At 36.8% G+C, this 22,512-nt stretch overlaps 6 protein-coding genes across 10 annotated transcripts in view; 4 read left to right on the forward strand and 2 right to left on the reverse strand.

Annotated features, from left to right (window-relative positions):
• Positions 1–5,905, reverse strand: part of LOC113667182 (regulator of microtubule dynamics protein 3) — a 21,058-nt gene extending 15,153 nt beyond the window's left edge. The window contains exons 1-10 of one of the 2 annotated variants that reach the window (XM_027182972.2): positions 5,442–5,905; positions 4,435–4,549; positions 4,217–4,328; positions 3,853–3,913; positions 3,649–3,724; positions 3,385–3,462; positions 3,196–3,294; positions 2,743–2,796; positions 2,442–2,522; positions 1,757–2,147 (exon numbers count right to left, since the gene is read on the reverse strand). In XM_027182972.2, coding sequence (XP_027038773.2) covers positions 2,100–2,147; positions 2,442–2,522; positions 2,743–2,796; positions 3,196–3,294; positions 3,385–3,462; positions 3,649–3,724; positions 3,853–3,913; positions 4,217–4,328; positions 4,435–4,549; positions 5,442–5,800 — 1,083 coding nt within the window. In that variant the 5' untranslated portion in view covers positions 5,801–5,905 and the 3' untranslated portion in view covers positions 1,757–2,099. Of the gene's footprint in view, positions 1–1,756; positions 2,148–2,441; positions 2,523–2,742; positions 2,797–3,195; positions 3,295–3,384; positions 3,463–3,648; positions 3,725–3,852; positions 3,914–4,216; positions 4,329–4,434; positions 4,550–5,441 lie in introns of those variants that run through there. The other variant, XR_016188282.1, reaches the window with a different exon arrangement.
• On the forward strand, positions 5,842–7,972 carry LOC113667189 (GTP cyclohydrolase 1 feedback regulatory protein). The gene is made up of 4 exons (XM_027182982.2): positions 5,842–5,982; positions 6,118–6,212; positions 6,647–6,805; positions 7,546–7,972. Exons 1-4 carry the CDS (start codon positions 5,947–5,949, stop codon positions 7,547–7,549), a joined length of 294 nt encoding a protein of 97 aa, XP_027038783.2. The 5' UTR covers positions 5,842–5,946; the 3' UTR covers positions 7,550–7,972.
• LOC113667185 (dnaJ homolog subfamily C member 17-like) lies at positions 7,560–11,919 on the reverse strand. 2 transcript variants are annotated; one of them, XM_027182977.2, is made up of 9 exons: positions 11,782–11,919; positions 11,550–11,619; positions 11,224–11,370; positions 9,756–9,832; positions 9,533–9,664; positions 9,216–9,293; positions 9,007–9,087; positions 8,697–8,890; positions 7,560–8,486 (listed from the first exon to the last, which is right to left on the reverse strand). In XM_027182977.2, exons 1-9 carry the CDS (start codon positions 11,842–11,844, stop codon positions 8,426–8,428), a joined length of 903 nt encoding a protein of 300 aa, XP_027038778.2. In that variant the 5' UTR covers positions 11,845–11,919; the 3' UTR covers positions 7,560–8,425. The 2 variants fall into 2 exon arrangements, with proteins under 2 accessions (XP_027038778.2, XP_027038777.2); XM_027182976.2 differs by having other exon boundaries at positions 8,735–8,890; positions 11,782–11,918.
• On the forward strand, positions 11,863–14,279 carry LOC113667184 (glucose-6-phosphatase 3). Its single transcript, XM_089211889.1, has 3 exons — positions 11,863–12,129; positions 12,716–12,816; positions 13,138–14,279. Exons 1-3 carry the CDS (start codon positions 11,912–11,914, stop codon positions 13,869–13,871), a joined length of 1,053 nt encoding a protein of 350 aa, XP_089068015.1. The 5' UTR covers positions 11,863–11,911; the 3' UTR covers positions 13,872–14,279.
• Positions 14,280–14,386: 107 nt separating this feature from the next.
• On the forward strand, positions 14,387–17,700 carry LOC113667188 (disks large homolog 4). The gene is made up of 5 exons (XM_027182981.2): positions 14,387–14,448; positions 14,537–14,639; positions 15,621–15,757; positions 16,349–16,462; positions 16,658–17,700. The coding sequence occupies exons 1-5, from the start codon at positions 14,443–14,445 to the stop codon at positions 16,859–16,861; spliced, it is 564 nt and encodes a 187-aa protein (XP_027038782.2). The 5' UTR covers positions 14,387–14,442; the 3' UTR covers positions 16,862–17,700.
• A 550-nt stretch (positions 17,701–18,250) lies between these two features.
• LOC113667186 (C-type mannose receptor 2) lies at positions 18,251–22,218 on the forward strand. 3 transcript variants are annotated; one of them, XM_089211890.1, is made up of 5 exons: positions 18,262–18,461; positions 18,965–19,072; positions 19,681–20,059; positions 20,767–20,917; positions 21,402–22,218. In XM_089211890.1, exons 2-5 carry the CDS (start codon positions 18,996–18,998, stop codon positions 21,800–21,802), a joined length of 1,008 nt encoding a protein of 335 aa, XP_089068016.1. In that variant the 5' UTR covers positions 18,262–18,461; positions 18,965–18,995; the 3' UTR covers positions 21,803–22,218. The 3 variants fall into 3 exon arrangements, 1 of the variants encoding a protein (XP_089068016.1); XR_016188283.1 differs by lacking the exons at positions 18,965–19,072; positions 20,767–20,917; positions 21,402–22,218 and having other exon boundaries at positions 18,251–18,461; positions 19,677–20,630; XR_016188284.1 differs by lacking the exons at positions 18,262–18,461; positions 18,965–19,072; positions 20,767–20,917; positions 21,402–22,218 and adding an exon at positions 19,192–19,427 and having other exon boundaries at positions 19,677–20,630.
• Positions 22,219–22,512: the final 294 nt, after the last annotated feature.

The following is a 22,512-nucleotide window of genomic DNA, read 5'->3' on the forward strand; positions in this document are numbered from 1 at the left end:
CACCAATTTCAGAGGAAGACAGCTTTCTTCCTGCTATTCTGTGGAGCAATCCTTCAAAACAACTCGAACATGTTCGAGGTTATTACGAACGACAGCGTCAGTTGAATTTAGTGCTCGATCGAAACTTGGAAGACATTCGAATGGCGTACTCTAGGAAGCTGTGTACTGAAAGAAATCGGCTTAGCAAGTCCCTGTGGGAGATAGAGGTTAGGAAAAGGAAATTACTGCATCAGATTTTGGAGCCACAAGCGAAACGTGAGGCGACATGGCGAAAGCAGTCTATAGCTGGACCAAAAAAGCATCGAATAAGGCACAAAGAAAGTGAAGAGGAAAATAAGTTGCGGAAGGGATATAATAAACATGGCAAGCACACTTCTAACGAGCATCAAAACAGGCAGCAAGAAAGAACTGGGAAAGAAAAGCCCAAAGATAAAGAAAGCTCTGGAGGAGAATCTGAACAGTTAGTGCTACCCAAATTTCTTCTTCGTTGAAATCAAGTTATGTATACCCGCAGCGAATTCACGTTGCTAAGACACGGAAAATGAAATATTTATCAAACTGAGGTAAATACGGAAATTATTCCATCATAAGGGAAGCCAATTTCAGGTCACTAGAATTAACAGTGAAATATTTGAAAATAAAAAGAGACTCAATTCAAAAGTACAAAAACTCTCTCAAAAAATTAAACTTCTGCTTCACCAAAATGTTATTTACAAGGAATGATTGATACGTATTTTTCTATGTTATTTCAGCTGCGTAGTTATTGAATTTTCAAAATTCTATTCATGAAGGAGAGGAGTGACAACCGTTGGAAACGCTTTAAGCGAATATTACCTTTCTTAAGTACATTTATTCGATCAAAACTGGCGACTCTAATGATAAGGTACTTCTTAACACTAATAAAAACATTTTTGAAGTGGACGTAGATGTTAAACATAGAAAAGAAAATCCGTTAAAACAAGCATCCAATAAACTAAGAACATTATTTATCTTTTCAATATCAGCTTATTACTGCCGCAAAGAAAAAAGTACACAAACATGAAAACGTTCATTAAATCTTGCAAGCTCTCTGTTTCCTTCGTCTTCCACTTCGCGCCAAGCTAGTTTATTTGAGATTCACTATTAAATATTTAGTTCGGATTCATAATCGACGTATTCGAAATAAGAACTTTAGCTTGGCCTGTCAAGACTTCAAAGAAGCCTTTACATAAATCTCTTAAACTAAAATGTTGTGCAAATAGGTTCGAAGAAATTGGACAAAAGAGGAAGTCTTTAGATAAACAAAAGTAATTTAAGCTTTATTGCTGGAGGGGCTGTTGTACTCAATTCTGGCCGCCTGATTTTGTTCAAAGTTAAGAGTTTTAACCAATAACGTAGGACAGCAATCAAAAAGAGGGCTATAATAGACACTATTAATGCATTAGCTAAGTGCATTGCGCTGTTAAATGCGGCGCTAAGACACAATGGGGAGATTAAGGGAAACTGGGGTAGCTATCTCTGCTGTTTAAGATTCAATAAGGAAGAAAAGCGTTAAAAGCTTTCTTTTTGTTAGGTGCGAATATTTGTTCAGCAATCTTCAAAGTTCAGTCATTACAGCATTGTGTTGAGGAAAAAGTTGCAATATTAACAAATTAAACAAAAGATTGAAAATTCAAGTTTCGAGTATTCTCTTTTGTACTTATAGAGTAGCTTCTTAGTTCTTCAGCTGTTTGATGAGGCTGTTACGCCGGGTTAAATAACACAGCTACAAACTCAGTATCGTCCGATTCATTTATTTCTCTCAGAGATCAACTCTGTGATTTAATTAAAGGAAATTAATAATGCTCTCACTGTCTTTTAAAGACAGAATATTCTATCAGAATACAAATGACGTTGCTTACTATCAGTTCATACATATAATCTACGGAAAATTAGCATTTATAAATTTTCCTTTTGCTCTTAAAACAGAATATCAAATAAAAATAAAAAATAAACCGTATCAAAAATAGAGAGAGCTTGCAACTTTTGCTCACAAAAAAAAAAAAGAACGATTTTACCGACATGTCACATTGACCTATCAAGGGATAGCACATGCCGCCGGCAGTCGACGACATCTTTCGTTATAAGGACTCAAGCAGTTTCTGAGCTTGTTCGCTTGATTCTTTGTCCTAAATTTTCGGCAATGAGAAAAAAATTTTCAGAAAGTCAAACGTGATCGTTTGTTTGGTTCAATGAAAGCATCCATCATCGTAGAAATCGTAGAAAAGGAATTTTAGAATAACACTTAAAATATTCACGAGTCTAAAGTTTTTTTTCTTGAGTTCTGGCTTCAATGAATTCCAAAGTAGAAATTCTTACTTGGCTTCTCTTTCAATTGTGGAAACAACGACAGTAGTACGGTTTTCTGTTAAATGATAAGAAAAGCATAAAGTAACAAAGAGTCGTTGTTCTATTCTACTTACGTCATCACTGGAGACTGGAAGCGAGAGAGCTTTCTTCAACCATTCTTTCGCCTTTGGTACATCTCCATTTTGTTTGTAACACTATGAAGGAAAAACTTGTAAAATGCTTTGGAATATTCGAATGTATTCTATGTAGAAATGGATTCTTTGCGTAGAAAGTTGCTCGAACCATTTGAGATCCCGAGTACAGGTCTTAAGGAAATGTGTAACAATGTTTCTTTTTTCTCTTCATGAAGATCAATTAACGTGAACTTAAGATGACAGATAAGAACACAGCTTTTATTAGCTTCTAATTTATTACCTTTCCGATCCAAAACGAATTTGTCAGCCAAAATCCCGGCTGGAGATCTTCAGCCTGAAAAAAGGCAATCAGTTAGATAATAAAAGAGAGTCATGTAAAATTAAACAAAAAAATCTCTAGTTGTTCTTTGGTAATAATAAAAGTAATACATAGGAAAATGCCAAATATTCAGTATGCTTGATCCCAATTCAAAATGTCTAGTTTCCGGCCAAGGCCAGGTCATCTGCGTTGACTGTGTACGAGTAAGAAACTTAAAAAACTTTACTTTCTCAGTGCCACTCTCCACTCTGCTAATAAGGAGGAGTAACAAGACTCCTGGTCACTTCATGCACAGAAAACTGGAATAAACTCCTCTATTAATGGTTTCTAATCTTCTAAAATTAAAACCTATTTTAATTTAAGTTAATATTCTTCAAGCAAAGTTTAGTGTGAGTTCCTGTTTCAAAAGCTGACCTTAAGAAAGTTTTGAAGAGCCTCGTCAATAGATGATGATGGAGGTTCAGCTACAAATGCTGAGGCAGCTTTCCTCTGCCACCAAGACAACATAGAAATCTGAAATAGAATTCAGTTTTATTAAAGCTCAGACAGATCTTGAATGAGAAAAAAATCAGAAAAAAATTCAATTTTAAGTTGCAAAGTTACCTCAAAACACCATCTTCCAAATAGATGATAGTTAGCAGGATCATCCCTGTTGAGTTTAATAGCTTCTTGAATATGTTCCTACAAAATAACACAGTTATCTCATATCACTGGAGTCAATGTCCTTCAAAAATTGCTACACAAGACGAGAAAAAAAGGTTTGTAAACAATTTGACCATTAAATTAAAGGTTAGATAATGTGAGTGCATTCAGATCTGTGCAAAGTTCAACTACTTTAAAACTAATTTAATTATTTTTTTCCTCTACCTTGTATTCATAGCCCAGCAAAATCTGATCTTGTAAACTTTTATATTCTGTTGTGCTTCCAAGAATTATTGCATACCTATAAAAAAAATTAGAAATACAACATTGGGTGTGGTAAGTATGTGCAACTTACAAGACACTGTGTTCTTCACATAGACATGAAAATCCAGATATTGAGGAGCAATTATGTTTTAATCAGTTACTTACCATTTATGAGCATTTGGATTTTTTTTGTCCAGTTGAATTGCTTTCTTTGCCTCTGCAATGCCTTCAAATTTTCAGTTTGTCAGATTAAGGTATCAAATGTATATGATTACAACAAAGCTTCATGGAAGCACCAAAACGATTACTTTTAGGTAAATTTTACAGAGTATTACCATCTGATAAGAAACTGAATCATAAGTGGTTGAAATGCAATTCAGAGGCAACTGATTAAAAGATACTGGTCAGGTACTGAACACCAATCAGAAGGTAGTGCTGCGTTTTCTTAAGAACACTTTTCAGGAAGCTGCCCTCCCATGATTTGCTGACTTTAATAATCAAATGGCAAGCATATAGGTAGTGGCTATACCTTCATATAACATGTTTTTTTTCCCATCAGCATCTCCACTTTTTCCTTTCATTGTTGCAATATCGTAGCAAGATCTTGCATATCTCCAGCTAACTTCACAGTGTTCATGTTTCTGTACAAGTGAATCATGGTTACAAAATTATATCAGTCCACTAAAAATATTTATTATCTAATGAAGTATGTGATTTTGTAATAAACATTCAATTTACACCCCTGACCTGTAAACACTCATGTAGAAGTCCATGAATTTTTTGCTTGGCTGCAGTCTCATTATTGGAGTGTAGCTGGTCTACTTCATCAATGATAGCTTTAAGATGGTCAAAGTCCAAAGCACTAGATGTAATGCCACAAAATGAAATATCAGTTAAATCAAATGTGTTGGGGAGAGAGAGGTGGTGGCAGGAAAATTAGCCCACTGAACTCTCGACTCTAGACTTTGGGTCAAAAAATCTTGGTTTAGATCTTAATGTGTGTTTTTAGGCAAAACACTTAATTCTAACAGCACCTCTCTCCACCCAGGAGTATAAATGGGTACCACCACACTGTCAGGAAAGTCTGACAATGCATAGGGAGGTAATCTGCCATGGATCAGCCTCCCATTGATTTTGAAGAAGTGCTATCTAAAAAGGTTTGCAAACTTGAGTATGGATCAAAAGGTCCAGATTTTAGCCCTGAGAAGGTCCAGCAATTGTGTTATGTTCTTGGGAAAGACACTCTATTCCCACATTTCATATTAACCCAGTGAATTGTTTGGGAAACTTGTTGAAATCCTGATGTGCAAGGGGGGGGGGGGGAGGTTAAACCTGTGAAGAACCAGAATCCCATCCAGGGGTGAGTGGCAAGTCAGTCTTGATTGCTAGGACAAGCTCTGGCAGTATGGGCCACTCGCCCCATGAATAGACCACAGAGTTTGTTTTACAGGTAAAGGCTAGCAGTTTCAAGCAACTAAACTAGCATATATGTGTAATCCGTTTTTCATGGGTAAACAGCCTGGCTTATGTTTGAACTTGAACTTTAATATAGCCTGGCTTATGTTGCAAAGCCCAACAATTCATATTTTGAGACACAACGTTGTCAAAATATGATCTGCATTCCTATTTGTCGTTTTGTTTCACAGCTATTGTAGGGCTATAAAAATTGTCAACTATCACCTCCTCTCTAAAGTTCGCTCGAATTGTAAGTCGCTTTACCAGTCAGAGAGATAAAAAACATATTTACACTGTACCTGGAGGAAAGTTCTTCCCCGGACATTTCAAAAAATTCGTCTTCCGTCTCCTCATCACTTTGTACAGTCACTCGAGATGGTTCATTCTTCAGTGGCACATTTCGTTTATTTTTCCCTTCAGTGAGGGTTACTTCAAGTCTAACCACTGTACAACGAAGTTCTCTTATTTCGTCCCTCAACTCAGTGAGCTGAACGACAATATTTTGTTCTTCCTTTCTCACAGCAAGCCATTTCCTTGAAGCAGCCATTCCAGCACCTATTCCTATCCCAATTCCCAAGCCAATGGAGATTCCCACAAGAATATTACGTCCACAAGATGAAAAGAACCCGAAATCATCAAATGACTGCAAAGACGCCATCTTAGTTTCCTTTAGACATTTCCGCTGAAATCACTCCTAAATCGCGGGCTCCAAACATAACATCTCCTTTCATCAGGCGTTTGTCGCTTCATACAGAACTTTCCGCTAACTTTGTGGCGTGTTTAGGACCTTAAAAGGCAATCATTATGCCTTATATCCTGATAAGTTGTCAGATAAGGCTGGTAAGAGCTTCTTTGATAATCCTTCTCCTCAATTACTGTTATTCTAGTTAAAAGCGTCTCTGAGTAGTTTCGTGCATTACCCCAATTAGCCTGTATTGGTAATCACAGATTGTGACCGTGTTTGACATCATTTAGGCAAGTGGGCCCACAACCTGTGGGGACGAATTTTCCGACAGAGAATTGATGGAGTATTTGGGGGCCGAGCTGGTGCACACTTTTGGTAACAACTTGTGAGTATTTTTTGTGAATGTTTTGATCACATATAACTGTGTGGGGGATGGTAGGGAGACAAATGTCGATTGATATCAAAGTTGAATGTTAAATTGGAGGGGAACAGGGAACGAGAATCTTGGAAAGTACGCGCTTGGTAAGATACAGGAGATAGAAGAAGAAAGGTCCAGAAGTTGTAGCTGTATTTTTGGCATGACACAGGAAAGGAATACAAAGATATGGGAGCGTTTGTTTTATTATTACTCTGCAATGATTTCGTCATTGAGGGTGGGAGGCAGCAGTCACCGGAAGTGGACGTGAAAGGAAAGACAGCACGCTTCAAAATTTGATAGATTCCCACGGGCCCTGCTTCCCCCATCCGTTTTCACTTAGACGATATAGTAATCATACTGCTTAATGTCACAAAAAAAATGTTTTATGCTCACATGTTCAGTAAGGAGTACATCAGCACTGATCCACCTCGTGCAGTCCTTAACAGATTGGAAGGTAGAGGATACAAAGTAATAGCAGCAACAGGTGTTGGTCAAACATTAGTCTGGACACTCTACAAGGACGACAACCGTGAGATTGTGGACAAAGGAAAAGCTGACAGGTATATGTAACTAACTGATAAAATAGGTTCAGCTTAAATGTTGTTTGCAGTAATGAACCAGCTAAGAACTAGTAATTTCTTACAAGTATTGCCCATGCATCCCAGCAAAGACAAATTGTCATTGATCAGGTGCTCTTCAGGATAGCTGATTTTAAACTTTTGGGTCTGTTCATTCTCAGTCACAAATCACTGTTAAGGCTTCACAGCAGAAGCACGAGTACATGTTTTTTACTTGGAGGCTTTCAGAACTAATTGAAAAGTATTGCATTAGAGGGATAAGATTTTCCATTTGCTCTTCAAAGTCTTTTCACATGTTCTTTATGTGTAACAAGTGTGGAAATAGTATGAAGACTATGCTTTGATTTTACCATTCCCAGCATATGAGTACACACAGTGTCTTGTTGAAATGTGTTATGTTTCCTGTACAGACAACTGACATTGTTTCTCATTTGATTCACAATGTAACAGTGAATGATCAATTCCTTTGGGCTGGGGTAATCCCTAATCTGCAGAACACTCAATGCAGATTGCTGAATTCCAAACAAGCATATGTCTGGTTTGCATGTCTAGTTGGCATTGTCTTTTGGTAATTAAAGCTGCACTGGAAATGTAACATAATGTTGATAATCGTTTTTTTGCATTCTGCAAAGTATAGCCACCAGTGTGAATTATCTATAGCATTTTACCCATTGTTTAACAAGCATAATATTTCTCTTTTTTTCTTTTTCTTTTTTCACCAGATAAAATACCTGTCTTCCAATGCATAACTGTTTAATGGAGTGCGAGACTATACATATTACACAATGACTGAAGTTCTGTACAAGCAGTTAATGAATGATTAATAGCTGATCTTAATTATTTTTCACTGTAAAATGTCAGTCCCATGAAACCATGAAACCATGAAACACAGGAAATATTGTTAGAGGTTCTTTTGATGACAAGAACTTAAAAAAAGAAATGTTTCTCCTATTATTTATTAGTATATTTAATACTGTAAACCTACTCAAAGAACTTTTTAAGGTGGAATGTTACTCAGTGTTGGTCATCTGTTGCACAACTTTAAGAGGAAATGTATAACTTGTTCCCATTACAGCCATGCAGCCAAGGAAAAAAAGGAAAATATAGTGGCACCTAATCAGTTGTTAATAAAATAAAAATTCATATGCAGTCTTCAGAATTATTTAATATTTTAAAATATCTTCTTCCTTTTGACTACTCTTATACATTTTCACATAGCACCATTTTTCAAGAGTTTAATTCCAGCTACTTTCAGTGCAAAGGATTTTTAAGTTTAATGTGACTCAGACATGAAGAGAAGAAGATTTACGGTGTTCTAAATTTCTGTTCAATGTTTCTTCATTTGTTTAAGTTAAGCTAACCATGAGGCTGATTACTGGCCACATATAGCATAAGGCTGAAAATGAAATCATGGCCTCATGGCTTTTAGCTTATACAGCTATTTATCAAGAAGCTGGAACCGGCTTTCAAGAACTTCCTGCAAGGGGAAGCCCTGTCTTGAATTACCAACTGATCCTTCACTTGGTTGTCAGCACTTTTCCTCCTCTTCCATTTCTCTGATCAATCGTTTCCTTTCCTCAAACTGGCGAAGTTTCATCAACACTACACTTTCATAATCTCTTTCTGATATGTTGCCATCTGACTGATAAAATTCCTCAGAAACCTGCAGTAATCAGTGACGTAGTATATCTAAGCCTAACTGAGAAGTTAGTCAATCAAAGGTGAATATCAAGACCCCCACCCCTCCTTCCCTCCTTACCTCAGCCAAACAGTGTATATAAGTAACTTTCAGTAGCAAGGTTTTAAGCAAGAGAAGCATGTCTTGGAGACAAGTACAAATCATTATGACCATTTATGACTGCAAAAACCCTACCTGAAAGATAGTTTCCATAAAGACAAGTCAACTCTCACCATGTATTTATCTGTAGCTTCACCAACATCTCTTGTTGATTTTGAAACCCCTGGGTCAGTTTCTGAACTTGCATCATTTGAAGATGGCTCTCCATCCAACCAGGAGATTTGTAGAGGGTTGTCTGGGATACCATGCTCATTCTCTATTGCAAGTTTCTAAGGTAATTCAAGAATCTACTTACCATATCACTATTATTAGGTCACTCACATTGCAAATTCAAATAAAAACTTACAAAGAATATCATTCTCAAAAACCAGTTTATAATACTCACTGCACTAGCCATTGATGTGAACTCTGCCACAGCACTTCCCTTTTTATTGGAAGATACAATCACATAACTCACTTCACCATACTACAAAACCAATGTATGGAACAATTAAATTAACCCAGTGTTCTTTCATCCAAAATAAATGAAAGTACATTAACAGTAATTCCTTAAACATCTACTGTCTTGAACAACTTTCAAAGTAAGTACAGTACCTTTTCAAAGAGTGACCTGATCATTTCTTGTGTGTATCCACCATTTGTTAAATCAGATTTCTTGCGTTTCCACCTTACCTGGGCAGGTAAACAAAGTACAGATGCTATTTGATACAGTTTATGTGCATTTATGGTAGGTAAATATTTGTTTTTGTTTTTCTGCCTCATATTGTGGCACTAGATCTTAGACTTGTTGTTATTGCTGGACTTCTCTGAGCTTAAAGTGGTTTTCTTAACTGACAAACATATTCTACCACAAACTGAAGATTACAGTATGTTTATCATAAATTATGTGTAGTTATCCCTACATCATTAACCTTTAATTTCGGAGTGACATCTTGGTAGATTTTACTATCTTTATCACATTCAACTTCTTTCTTTAACTGGTCTCTGAGAAGTTCTTGTTGTTCCTTTAAAAGCTTTGATCCTTCCTCTCTCAACCTATTAATCTGAACAGCAGATATAAAAATGAAACAATTTGTGTTTGATTAAAAGTTTGCTTAAGATAAAAGACCATGAAATGACAATAAAGAAACTAACTTCAGCTTCCAAATTCTTTGCAGCTATTTCATCACTTTCCTTTTCTGTTTTGGCTGCATCCTCCCTTGCTTCAAGATCTGCAATAAAACTCTCAAATTTTACTTTGTACAACGCATTTTGTCATACTCCCCTTGATATCAGCTGATAACCATTATAGAAAACACATTTTCCTGCTAACTGCCAAAGAAAACATTGACATGATCTGAAAAAAAGCATTACCGTTAAGTCCCAACTTCTCTAAACAGCTTCTCTATAATTTTTTGGGGAAGGGAAGCAGAACAGGTTATCAGGGAATTGGATTATTCTATGATATAGGTGTCATCATTTTTTAGTTATAAAAAAAAAACTCTATATTAGTGTATAGAGAATGGTATGTTACCTGCACCAATCAGATCATTTGAGATATGTATCTCACTCCAATCCAATAGCCACATTAGGGTATTATCTCGCACCAATCAGAGCATCGGTTTTGTTCTTTAGTTTGAGAGGTGTTCAAATTTCAACAAAGTAATGGGGGATTCAGAGAGAGTGGTTCGTAAAATGGAATCATCCTTTAGAATGAGAAATGTTGGCTTTTCTGTGTTTTTAACATGTATTTTACCATGTGATCTACTAATGTTGAAAATATATCAAGTTGAAGGAACAATTTTGGTCTCGGTCCACATTTTTGTCAACAAAATAAACACAAACCGTTTAAAAAGATGATAATACAGACCACATGCAAAGCTGTCAATTTTTTCTCGAATATTATGCGTGTTAAATATTCAATGGTGACATCTCATTAAAATCTACATCAACATCTGCTTTTATTACGCTGGTAAAATCTGTATAGACATCACACTAACCAACTTGCGCGCAAAGTGAGAAGACTATATGAAGGCTTGAAATTATTAAGATTGATTTTGATTGAGAAACAGGTGAGGAATATTCCACAATAGTGCAAATAATCATGAAAGCTGATCATGGAAAAGCGATTGCGTGACGCTCCGTAAGTTGTAAGGTGACATGTTATCACATACTAGACAAAAAAACTCCTTAGATTCTCAGTCTGCATTTTATACCAACTCTGCAGTCTGCAGTCTACATTTTGTACCTAGTCTACATTTTGTATCCAGTCTGCAGTCTGCATTTTGTACTAAAAGGTATCTGTGGCACCAATACAGTTTATTTTTGGTAACAGCTATTCCCACAACACACACAATCTACCACAAAATAACTGTGTGTGAGTTAATTCAACATTTTTGTTCTTTTCCACTTTAATACTCTTCTTTCCTTTTGTAAAAATGGAGACATCACTTACAATGTTTCAATTACTCCACCCACCCCCAAAAATAACTCTTGCATGCATAGCATGCTTGCATTTTATTTGCTTGTTCCACTTAACAACCAGTAGTTGTTAGTTGCAACAACTAACAACCATTGTTTTTTTTTGACACACGGCTTATTATTCAAAGGACTCTTATCCTACCTTGTTTAAATTTTTTTCTCTTTGCATCCAAAGCCTGTGTTCGTAACCTTGCTTGTTCTTTAGCCTTCAGTACAGCATCATAAGCAGCTTTTGCCTTTGGATCACTGAGTACCTCCAATGCCTTTGAGAGCTCATGAAATAATTCAACTAAAAAGTGAAATATAGATCTACAGGTATAAGTACGAATAAAACCTATACTTATACTTCTTTCTGAAGAAATACTCACTTCACTTTGATCAAAAATGATCACTGCATGACCAGTACTTCAACATTTGCACGAAAGTCTATATTTCTATATTATGCATTAACATAAATTGCATCCTTACGGGCTTGTGGGTTATCAGGATTCTTATCAGGATGACATTTCAGTGCCTTTTTCCTATAAGCTTTAGCAATCTGCAAAGCAAAGCAAAAATAAAGTTTCTGTGAGCGGCACCAATTTGCAATGCAGTTGAGTTGTACAACAAGATAAGTTAGCGCAGTAAAAACTTTAAAAAATCCCCCTTGATAAGTTATATTCAATTCGTTCAGTAAAATTTTAATCATATAAGTTTTTACCTCTTTTAAGCTGCTTTCTTTGCTAACTCCAAGAATTTCATAATAAGTCAATTTGTCCGCCATGTTGAAAATTGTGACCCAGACCTCTCACGTCCTCTTCACACAGTCGTAATATAACGTGCAGGTTAAAATGGATGTAGTTAATGACTCGGGGATCAATTTTATCATTTATTTACAAAATTCTTGCGCCGATTGGCAAAAAGAGATGCTCTTCCTTTCAAAAGTTGGTGATCCTAGAAACTCCTTTCTGATCTATTTTCCAGTGGCTTTTCACTTGAACCACAAGCTAGGAGTGAGTGTGTTATGGACGGCTGTTCTGTCTGAATGGCTCAACTTAATTTTGAAATGGTAAGAAGGAATTGGCTCGTGTGCTATTATCTTGTATGTTAAGCAATTTAACTGAAAGCTGTGAAAAACTTCCTTGCATGGTATCTTTTCAAGAAAGAACCAATCACAATTGTAAAAAGCATACCACCAATAACCTTATTCAAAACTAACCAATCACTTTCCATGCATCAGACTCGCAAGAGTCTCATAACAAGTCTCAGCTCAGGTGGAAATGTCATCAAATCATTGGCTGTTACCATTAGTGACTTCATCTCATTATTATGATGATAATAATTTATCTCATTATTAAATGCAAGGGTGTGGTTGTATAAATATGGGGACAGAAAGTTATACCCTTGGCTGAAATTAACTCCCTTAAGTCCCATGAGAAGCTTCAGTTTTCCTGCTACTGCTGCTTAAGTGTCCTGGTGCTGGTGTCCAGGTCCCCACCTCTAATGAGAATCCTGCCAGATGACAACAGTCCATTTCCAATTCAGGACTGCCTTCATTCTGACAATCACATTAAGTGATTAGGATGTCACAAGTTATCTTATTCTACATGCACCATCATAAATAGTTTGCTAAGATGAATCACTGTGTCTGTTAGGATTCTGAGAGGTGACAGGCCATACTGGTGGGTACATGAGTCAGAACAATGGAGGAATGTGACATTTCAGCAGTTTGAATTGACTTGTGAAACAGGACCAGGCAAGTAAAGGAATTAGACCATATACCACCTCTTTACTTAAAAGTACAAAGATGCTTTTGAAATATCAGCTCACTAACCTTCTTTAAAATTTCGCATCATGTTATTGGTTGGTCAAGTTTATTTTGGGACTGATCCACAAACTTGCAATAAATAGGTTTTCTAACTGTCAAGAATTCTCCAACATCCCCAAGTTTTTCAATCTAAACATACCTATCAGCCAGGCAGTTTGTTAACTGGTATATAAACTAGAGTAACATCAACAAGTCATGTATCTTTTGCACGGTAGATAATTTTGTTGTTACTCTCTCTCATTTCAACAGGGTCACCATCTGGTCATGCTATGGTCACCTCAGCTGTGCTATGCATATTAGCATTGCATGTGATGAGCTCACTCAAGGAAACAATCTTACTTCAAACACATCTGTTGTTGAGATATTTTACAACAGTGACAGTTTGGAGTTTGTTTTTAACTGTTGTCTCTCTTGTGTCAGTCTCAAGAATATTCTTAGCAACACATTTTCCTCATCAAGTGGTACAGGGCACAGTAATTGGTGTGATACTAGCATTTTTTGTAAGAAAGAACATTTCTAAATTACTAAAAGTTGCCTATTCTTTTTCTTATTGTGCAGCTTTTTCCTTAGCCTTGGTGGCAATAACCTTAGTGTCACATGTTATCCTTTCATTCCTTGTATATGATCCTTCAATTTCGGTAATGAAAGCCAAGAAGTGGTGTATAAAGGCATCGTACATCCATCTGGATACTACACCATTTTATGCACTAGTTCGTGATTCTGGAGCAACTTTAGGATTAGGAATTGCTTTCACTGTGATAAGATTGATTCTTAAAACAAGGGAAAATAACTGGAGAGGATTTCAAACAACATTACTGACAGGAAGTCTAAAAATTCCATTGTCACTTTTTGTATTACAGTTATTGGAAGTGATATCTTTACCTAAATCACATCCTACGCTGTTTTATTCTGCCGGGTTCATCCGTTACTCTCTTATTTCGGTTGTTGTAATTTTAATTGTTCCAAGCATAGTATTACTGTGAGTGTTTTAAAAAAGTGAATTTTGAAGAGTTGTACGTGTATTTGATTGATGCATTTATTTATAATTCTAATCATATTGATATTACATGACTTAGTTCATAAGGATGGGTTTAACTATTTTTAACTATTTTTACGCATGTCCAGATTAGCCTCCTTCAGTTCCTGGTGTTACATGTACTTTTGAGTGACAATTTGGTTTTGAACCTGTTGTCGATGGCAGTAAAGCTAATTTACGTGAATGTTAAGAATAGAAATATATAAATCATGCCACGGATGAAAGTGGCCTTTGCAAAGAAAGTGTTCCTTTTTAATTTTTTTGTAATGCAAAAGAGGCAATGCATGGAAATGGAAATAATTTATGATACATTTAATGAATGAAGAGATGAATAAATAAATGGATACAATCAGAATGCTTTATATTGTAATAAGTACTGCGTGACATCCAGGTGTCACGCGTGACCGATAAGCGTGATGATTATGTTCGGGCGCGGGAAGATTGGAAAGGAGCGTGCTTGATCCCAGTTTCTTCATTTCACGGCTCGCCTCGACAGGTAAGGCGAGGGTCCACGCAACATGAACGTGAGTAGCATTGAAATTTGAGGGTAATTCGAACATAAACCACTAGAATGTCTGCTAGGGAAGTTCACGGCATTCTTTACTACAACAGGTGTACACGGATGGCGACGAACAGAAGGAACTCTGGGATGAACTTAGCAAAGGAGTAGAAAGCTCACGATTAGTTGCTGTGCATTTGACGAAAGGAGACGAAGGTACGTAAGAATATTTATCGCGGACTCAGCTATTTTGACCTTCGGACCTTATTACCTTGGCGTAATTGTCTTTCCGAACGCTCTCTACTTTGACGAAATACTGATACGTGGGAATGAAAATTTTCTTTTTTCGCAAATTCGAGGTCGACGTGAAGGTATTGTTAACAAGTGTGCGCTAGCTTGACACCTCACTGCACGGAATGTGTGGAGCCTCCATAAATAGATTTGAGCTCATACAACCTTTAAATACGATTAATTTAAATATTTGCTAATGGCGTTAGAGTTTTAGTTAAAGATCTGTCCGGTTTTCAGTTTGAAAGCATATTAATACCTACCGCAACAAAGTCGTTATTGTTCGTGAAAACTCATTCAAAACAGAACTCAAAGATGGTCACAGCATCCTAAATGGTGCGTGCATTGTCTACACAGTATGTCTTACGTTTCAATATCGCAGCTTCTCGTTCATCATTCGTCTACTCAAAAAAGCTTTGTACAGCGAACTCCGTTTAAAGTGATGTTACTTCACATGTTCACATAAGATCGTCTAGAACATACTAATTCTTTCATTTGTTTGGTATGTTACACATTTACTAAATGTCCATTCTAGGAATTTCCTTTTGAAGCCAATATCACATAAAATCGATTTAGGTTGAAAAATATTAAGTAGATCGCCTGATGAAGTATATTGTTGAATTTAAAACTAGATGGACTCCTGTGCGAGGGAATCCCCTTTTGTTCAAAATCCATCCACTAGCAGTAGAGTAGATTTAAACAATTTTAAAATCATTATTTATAATCTCAAGGTTTTAAATTAGACATCCAATCATTATTTGAGTTGCTATTAGTGGAAAATTAAAAGACCCTTAGTTTTATTGGAAAATCATGAAATAATAGATGAATTGAAAGCAGGGAGGCTGTGAGCTCATAAATACTGGTTGCAACTTTGATCATCAGGCCTAAAATTTGTTTTATCTCCTTCAGGGTTTGGTTTTAACATTCGAGGCGGAGTTGATCACCCTCATGTCGGGTGTGACCCAGGAATATTCATCACCACTGTCAGAGCTGACAGTGTGGCTGGGAGAGATGGGAGACTAGAACCAGGGGACAGGATATTGGCAGTATGTAGTTCAAGCAGGATTTTTTAAATAAATGAAAAAAAACTTAATCTTATAAATACAAAAATACACCTAATATTCCAACTACTAAGACCCAGTTCAGGGTTGACCACCAAGCTTTGTCTTCTGGCAACCTGTTTTGTTTTTTTTTTATAAAAGCTTTAATAAGGAAAGAACCCTATAACACTTTCACCTCCTTACCCTTTAAGGAAATTTAAAGATATCAGTGGAGAATATCAATACTAATATTGGGGTGTAAAAGATAAATCTTCAGCTAAGATGAGAATTTACTTTGTGTTGTAATTGATTTTGGCACTGCTGATCCTAGCAGAATGCAGGAGGTTCCTTGCATATCAACCTAGCAATGGCCTTGCTCAGTGGAAAGTTCTCTCACTGTTACTCAATGGTAGAGCATCTGGCTACAAAATCCAAAGGCTTGGGGTTTGATTCCTTGTGGGAAACTTTGATCTTTCACTGATTTTGAGAAACTTAACTTCAAAGAATAATACATATGGGTTGACATGGCTCTCAAGACTGAACACAATAAGGTGAATTACTTAAAGTTTATTGTGATTCTTTGTATTTTTTCAATAGCTAAATGCCACAAATCTTGAACGTGTGACTCATGATGAAGCTGTCAATGAATTCCACAAAGCAGAAGAAACTGTTTCCTTACTAGTGGAGAAGAATGCTGAGGCATATCTGTTGGTCAGTTTTGAATATTGTGTACTTTTTTGACTTGTTTCTCGATATTTGATTTTATGAAATATAATCATTGTGGGATGGCCAATGTGGGGTTACAAATCAGCAGCCTATTACTGGTTGTAAGTAAGGATATGAGGAACTATTACCTCTATACTAAAAGTGTGGTTTAGTTCATTGATTTTTTGGCCTATTTTGCAGTCAAACGAAGTCCCAAGCTCACCAGAAGTAACAGAGACAGATGGACCAGTAACACTTGAACCAGATCAGGAAGAACCCCCTAATGCAGTTATTAGTACATTAAAACATTTCTACAATTCCAACCTAGGAGCTCTGTCAATTGGATTGGCAATTGGAAGTTTAGCTGTCTATGTTGCTCTTCGAATTTATAAAGTTAACAAGTAGCACTAGAGATGATTAGGGATAGATACACAATTCTTCAGCCTTTGTTACCAAAGATCCTCTAAATGTGAATTCTCATAGCAGTGAACCAGATCAAAAAACATGTGGATGTCAATGGCAAAAAGTCTTTTTTATTTTGGAATGTCTACAAAGCAATATTGACATTGATATGTGGAATTCTGTAGGGAGAAAATAGCTCATGGTTGCTTTAAAAAACCTAATCATTCCATGCCCCTGGAGCAGGGTGAATTTCTACATCAGTTGATACTCTGAAGGTCAGTCTCAAAACTGGTAATCGTCAAAAGCTACACAAACATTCCAGCAACACAGAGTATACCTCTCACTGTTAAGTGGTTTGACGACACAGAACAAAGTGATTGGTTATTTCTTATTCTTGCAACATAATCGATCCATAAACTGTCCCCTCATGTCTGAGGTTGCGTTTTAACTTTATGTCAGATTAATGTTATTTTCTTGGCCGGTTGATCATCCACATTATCATTTTACACGAGGGACTAAATAATATTACCCTAGCGCTGACATTACCGTTTCTTCAAGAACAGCACGGGAGGTTAAAGATGATTGGTTTATGTTGGGTTATTGTAGATAGGCCTTTGTTAGCTAGATACCGTTCAAGTTGTTTATTATTCTCGCCTTTTGTTCTCCCCTCCACCTGTCATTAGAAATAGCTGATAAATTAACTTCATTCTTTTGAGATCGTCACCCATGGTTAAAAAAATTGAAGATGAATAGCCATTATAGCCATTAGCTTTTACTCTTGATTCCAAATTTTTGTAGTTTATTTTGCATACACCAACATGGAAATAAAATACAAAATCCTCTTTCTTCGCCTCGCCTCTGAAATTCAATTGAAGCACAGGAACCCCAATCTCGCCATTTAAGAGCGTTCATAGGGACGACCAACATTCAAGGCTCCCATGAACTGAATAGTGTGGCATTTACTGACAGTTTTTCCTCCCGTTTTTATCGTATCGTGGCAGTTACTACTGCTAAGGTTATTAAGCCTATTTCACAGATTATATGTTTAAGATTATTTTGGTTACTGCATCGCTAAAATTCCTTGACGAACGGTTCCTCAGTTCCAAATCTGTTGTCATCACCGCACCAAGTTGACGTCCAGTGGCTACTAGATCATCCGCAAAACGTTGTTCATTTTTGCGGATGATCTAGTGGTCATTTTTAAAGCAATTGAAAGTTAAAAGACGCTATTACAGCCATTAAATTTCAGATGTTGTTTACAAAACGCGGAGGGGTGAAACTCCTGAAGTACCAAATTAACAAATGCGGTGAATTTCATTGACACGCTCGGGACCTGTTTATAATGAGCAATTTTTGCGCATGTTCTCGTATTGCCAAACAACACAACCAATCAGATTACGAGTAGCACAGGCATTGCTTCGTCACTGCAAACAACATCGCGTTTTGTAATTTTATAGTTTATGATTTTATCGGTAATCAGCGTATTGATATAAGGAGAATGTTTAAGGTTGATGTATTCAAGATTCCCTCACTTTTCTTTCTCCATCAAACTCACTGCCTTGAGTTCGTAACATGCTAATTTAACGGCAAAACCATCATCGCGGTAAGTACAAATTCTCGACTTCTGTCTTGACGCGACCTGTTAGTGTATGATTTCTTTCCCTGTATTGTAAGACAATAACTTTTCCTATCAAGTGAGCCCTTTGCAGGAAAACCGATCAAGGGCTGTCACAACTTTATGGTGAAAAAACATTGTTTTGCGGTTGTGAAATCAATACATTTTTTTTTTCAAAATCTTTCCTTTGTTCTCTGCGCTGACATTATAGTGGCTATTCTTCCATTCCTTCAACGAAAAATGAAACAAAACTAAGCCTTGACACTTATACCGCATAAAGTGAAAATTTTGTGAAAATTGAAGAGCTACTTGATCGTGTGAATGGAACAGGACAATATTGTTGGAACACATTTTCAACAGCTTTGTTCGAAAAGAGAGGCCGACTGAATCTGCTTCGTATACTCGTGAGTATCCTGGCTCTGAAGATTTGAAAACAAAAATTTCTTTCGTTTTGAATTCATCTACTTATTTACCTATTTATTTTCTAATAGGCAAGAGAAAGAATGAAATCTAGCTATCGTTATGACGATGCAACGGAAAGAAGCTCTTGGTAGTTTGTTGAACATATTGACTAAGTTAGGCTTTCATTCTAAGAGCAGGTGAAAAATTAATTACATAAAAATTTCATGTACTCTCTATGGCTATGAGTGTTCTAACGCACTATTCTTTGTCACGAATGTTCCCGTTGTTGCCTGAGAGAATACGATCAATTAATTAAGACTTCTGTCTTAAGTACTGCAGTATTTGAAATCATCAATACGAACGGTTCCTCAGTTCCAAATCTGTTGTCATCACCGCACCAAGTTGACGTTCAGTGACTACTAGATCATCAGCAAAACGTTGTCCGTTTTTGCAGATGATCTAGTGGTCATTTCTCCCTCACTTTTCTTTCTCCATCAAACTCACTGCCTTGAGTTCGTAACATGCTAATTTAACGGCAAAACCATCATCACGGTAAGTAAAAATTCTCGACTTCTGTCTTGACGCGAGCTGTCAGTGTATGATATCTTTCCCTATATAGCTGGACAATAACTTTTCCTATCAAGTGAGCCCTTAACTTAACTGTCAAGAGACGGATTGCACAGTCATTGAAGGAAAGGTCGATTTGCAATCGCAGCATGGTTACCAAGTTCTTATGTTTACTCAGGTGGCGAAGTTGAATTTTCAATTCTGTTATTTCATTTCATTTATTTTCCTTACTAGTTAGAGACCCATCCGGCGGATACATCAGACATGTTAACGGAGCTTTTCAGTGGAATCATGATGACTTTGCCTCTGCTCGTCATCCTTCATTCTGCGCAGCCTGGTGTACTATCTTCCATAAACAACTGTTTAACAGGAGGATTCTTCTTCGCTTCAGGAAGAAACATGATAAACAACTATGCCCTTCGGGGTCACCTGTTACGTCAGATGACTGTAACACAGCCAATCAGATGCTTTGCAGATGCATCTCGTTCAATTATCTGACCGATGTGAATAAAAATAACTGCGAGCTTAATGAGGAAAGTAGGTATATCAATTTCAGTGCGTTGAAGCCTCTAGAGGGATCGCAGTACTACGATCTAATCGTCAGCTATGATATTAGGGTAAGGAAAGCTGAAGGTGATTCCTCAATACTGCACACTGCATCCTGTACTTCGCAGATTTCGAAATCACATAATCAGGCGAATAAGCGCGCGTGCATTCCGAGAACACGGTCGTGTTTTTCAATTAATAGACCAAGCAAAGAGGTACGATGGTCCTTAGCTCTTGAACGAACACAGTGACCTACATTTTTTATTGTTTAATTTTGGTGTACAAATCATCTCCTTTAAAGTGGAGAAATTAAAAAAAAATTCAGTGAAGGAAAGAAAGATATAGCTTAAAACGGCACGAAGCCTGCGGTTACTTCAGGATGCATATTATGACCTTGGAAGCAACGAATCGAGGAAAGTTTTGAGGAATTTTTAGTGCTGTTCCTGCGAGTCAAGTTTCACTTAAACGACCATAATTGGTACAGGAAAAAAGTGGTCGCTTGATGGACGTAGTCTCCGAAGAGAAAAAGTCACTACAAAAAGCCTTGCAAAAACTGATTAGAGGAGGTTTTAACTTTTGTTTTCTACAATGCATTGTGACAAAATTGTTTGGGGATTAAAAGTAACCTTGAAATAGCTGAAATGGAAAACTCTTCTTCCAAGTCTCCAATATCACTATGTTTCACATGCCATTTTAGGTCATGAACTTATTCTTTGAAACATAACTTTTCTTTTTTTATGTTTTTACCCTTTGGTTCTGAATAAACAAATTTGTTTAGACAAACGTCCCCTTGGCTGAGTGTTACAATGGGTGTTGTGCAACTCAGACCTGCTTTAACGGTGGAACATGTCACGAGACTTGTGACGTCACAGGCAAGCGATTCAAGTGTTCATGCAAGCCAAACATCGTTGGAAAGTTCTGTGAAACTGGTAAGCTTAGTACTCTAGGTTTATATGAGGTTCTTAGATCGACATTGTTTCAACTTCCGTGGCATTTGAATGTCAATTATCACTGCAAATCCTTACATCCGATTGGAGGTTATCGCTAACGAATAAACCACACTCCCTCGAACATTTCTTTTGTATCGAAAATAGAAAGAAAAAAGTAAATCATCGATTGGAAGCGATGAAGAGCTGTTCGAGACAAATTGGGCCTCATCAGCCTGGTATCGCTAACATGATGATTTTAAGTTCCTACATAAGAGATGTAAGGATGTGGTCACGGAAGGCTGGAACAACTTTGTATGCCCTCGAATTAGAACGCTACCTTCATATTTTCTTTTGGTAATAAAGACTTAGAACCAATATACCATAATTACCATTGGTGCATGCACATTCTGTTGTTACAGCACACCATATGCATGTCATTATTTGACTGCTTACACAACAACTAACACAGTGTCACTTTCCACAGCCACATGCTCCACTCCTGGCTGGCTCAGAGTTAACAATTCATGCTATAAGGAGTTTAATGAACAGGTAAACTGGTTCACTGCTCAACAAGCGTGTCAAAACTTGAACAGCAATCTTACATCCATTCATTCAGATGCAGAAAACAAGGTTATTCGGGAAAAGGTTGCATCATCAATTTATTCAAGATACTGGATTGGACTTAACAACTTAAGAAACAACTCCGTGTTTGAATGGAATGATGGATCTTCTGTGTCAGTCACTAAATGGTATCCTGACGAACCAAATAATAACGGAGACGAAAATTGTACTGAGGTCGTGGATAACGTCGCTGGCGAATGGAATGATTTGAACTGTTATACTCATTACAGGAGTTACGTTTGTGAAAAGCAATGGAACCTTTGAAGTCTTTCACTTTGAAGAACTTTACTTTTGATCACGATGCTCTCTTGTTTCAAGCCATGAATTTTATCTCTGTAGGATGTAAAATATCTCACGCTTTGTAAATAGCCAACTGGTCTGCCTCCTACCAGTTGGGGTTTTTAACGAGTTTCTGTTCATTTACGATATTTGTTTCCTTATTTACAGTGTCCCCAATTAGCACAGCAGTGCTAAAATACACTGACATATAAATAAAGTTATAATAATAACAAGTTTATCTTATCGCTCGTGTAATTTCAGTGCACCGTAATGATTTCTCCAAATATACGAGAAGTCAGTCTTTGAGATCTCAGAGCCAAGTCCTTCTCAGAAAAATAATGTAGTCAGACATCCCTCCATATTTCTCGACAAAAATGACCAAATAAAAAAAATTTAAATCACGCTCTCATTTTTATTCTCTGCTGGTTAAGAGAATTGCAAAGATCTTCGATTTCGTGTTGGCCTTTGAAAATTAATTATTTTAGATGCTCTTTCATAGTCAAGGGTTTCGCCTGAGAGGAACAGTCCATCGTATAATGTTAGTCCAGGTGGGATGAGAGTCGTCCTCAAAATAATTATGAGCCATTATCTCTGAAAAATAAACTGACGTTTCGACAACCTGACCTCCATCATATGCATATGGTTAATTGAGGAAATGCGTGGTGTTGGGGAATAATTCGTGATAATGCTTTACT

Source organism: Pocillopora damicornis, chromosome 7 (assembly GCF_964200805.1).
Source record: "Pocillopora damicornis chromosome 7, jaPocDami1.2, whole genome shotgun sequence".
NCBI lineage: Eukaryota > Metazoa > Cnidaria > Anthozoa > Scleractinia > Pocilloporidae > Pocillopora > Pocillopora damicornis.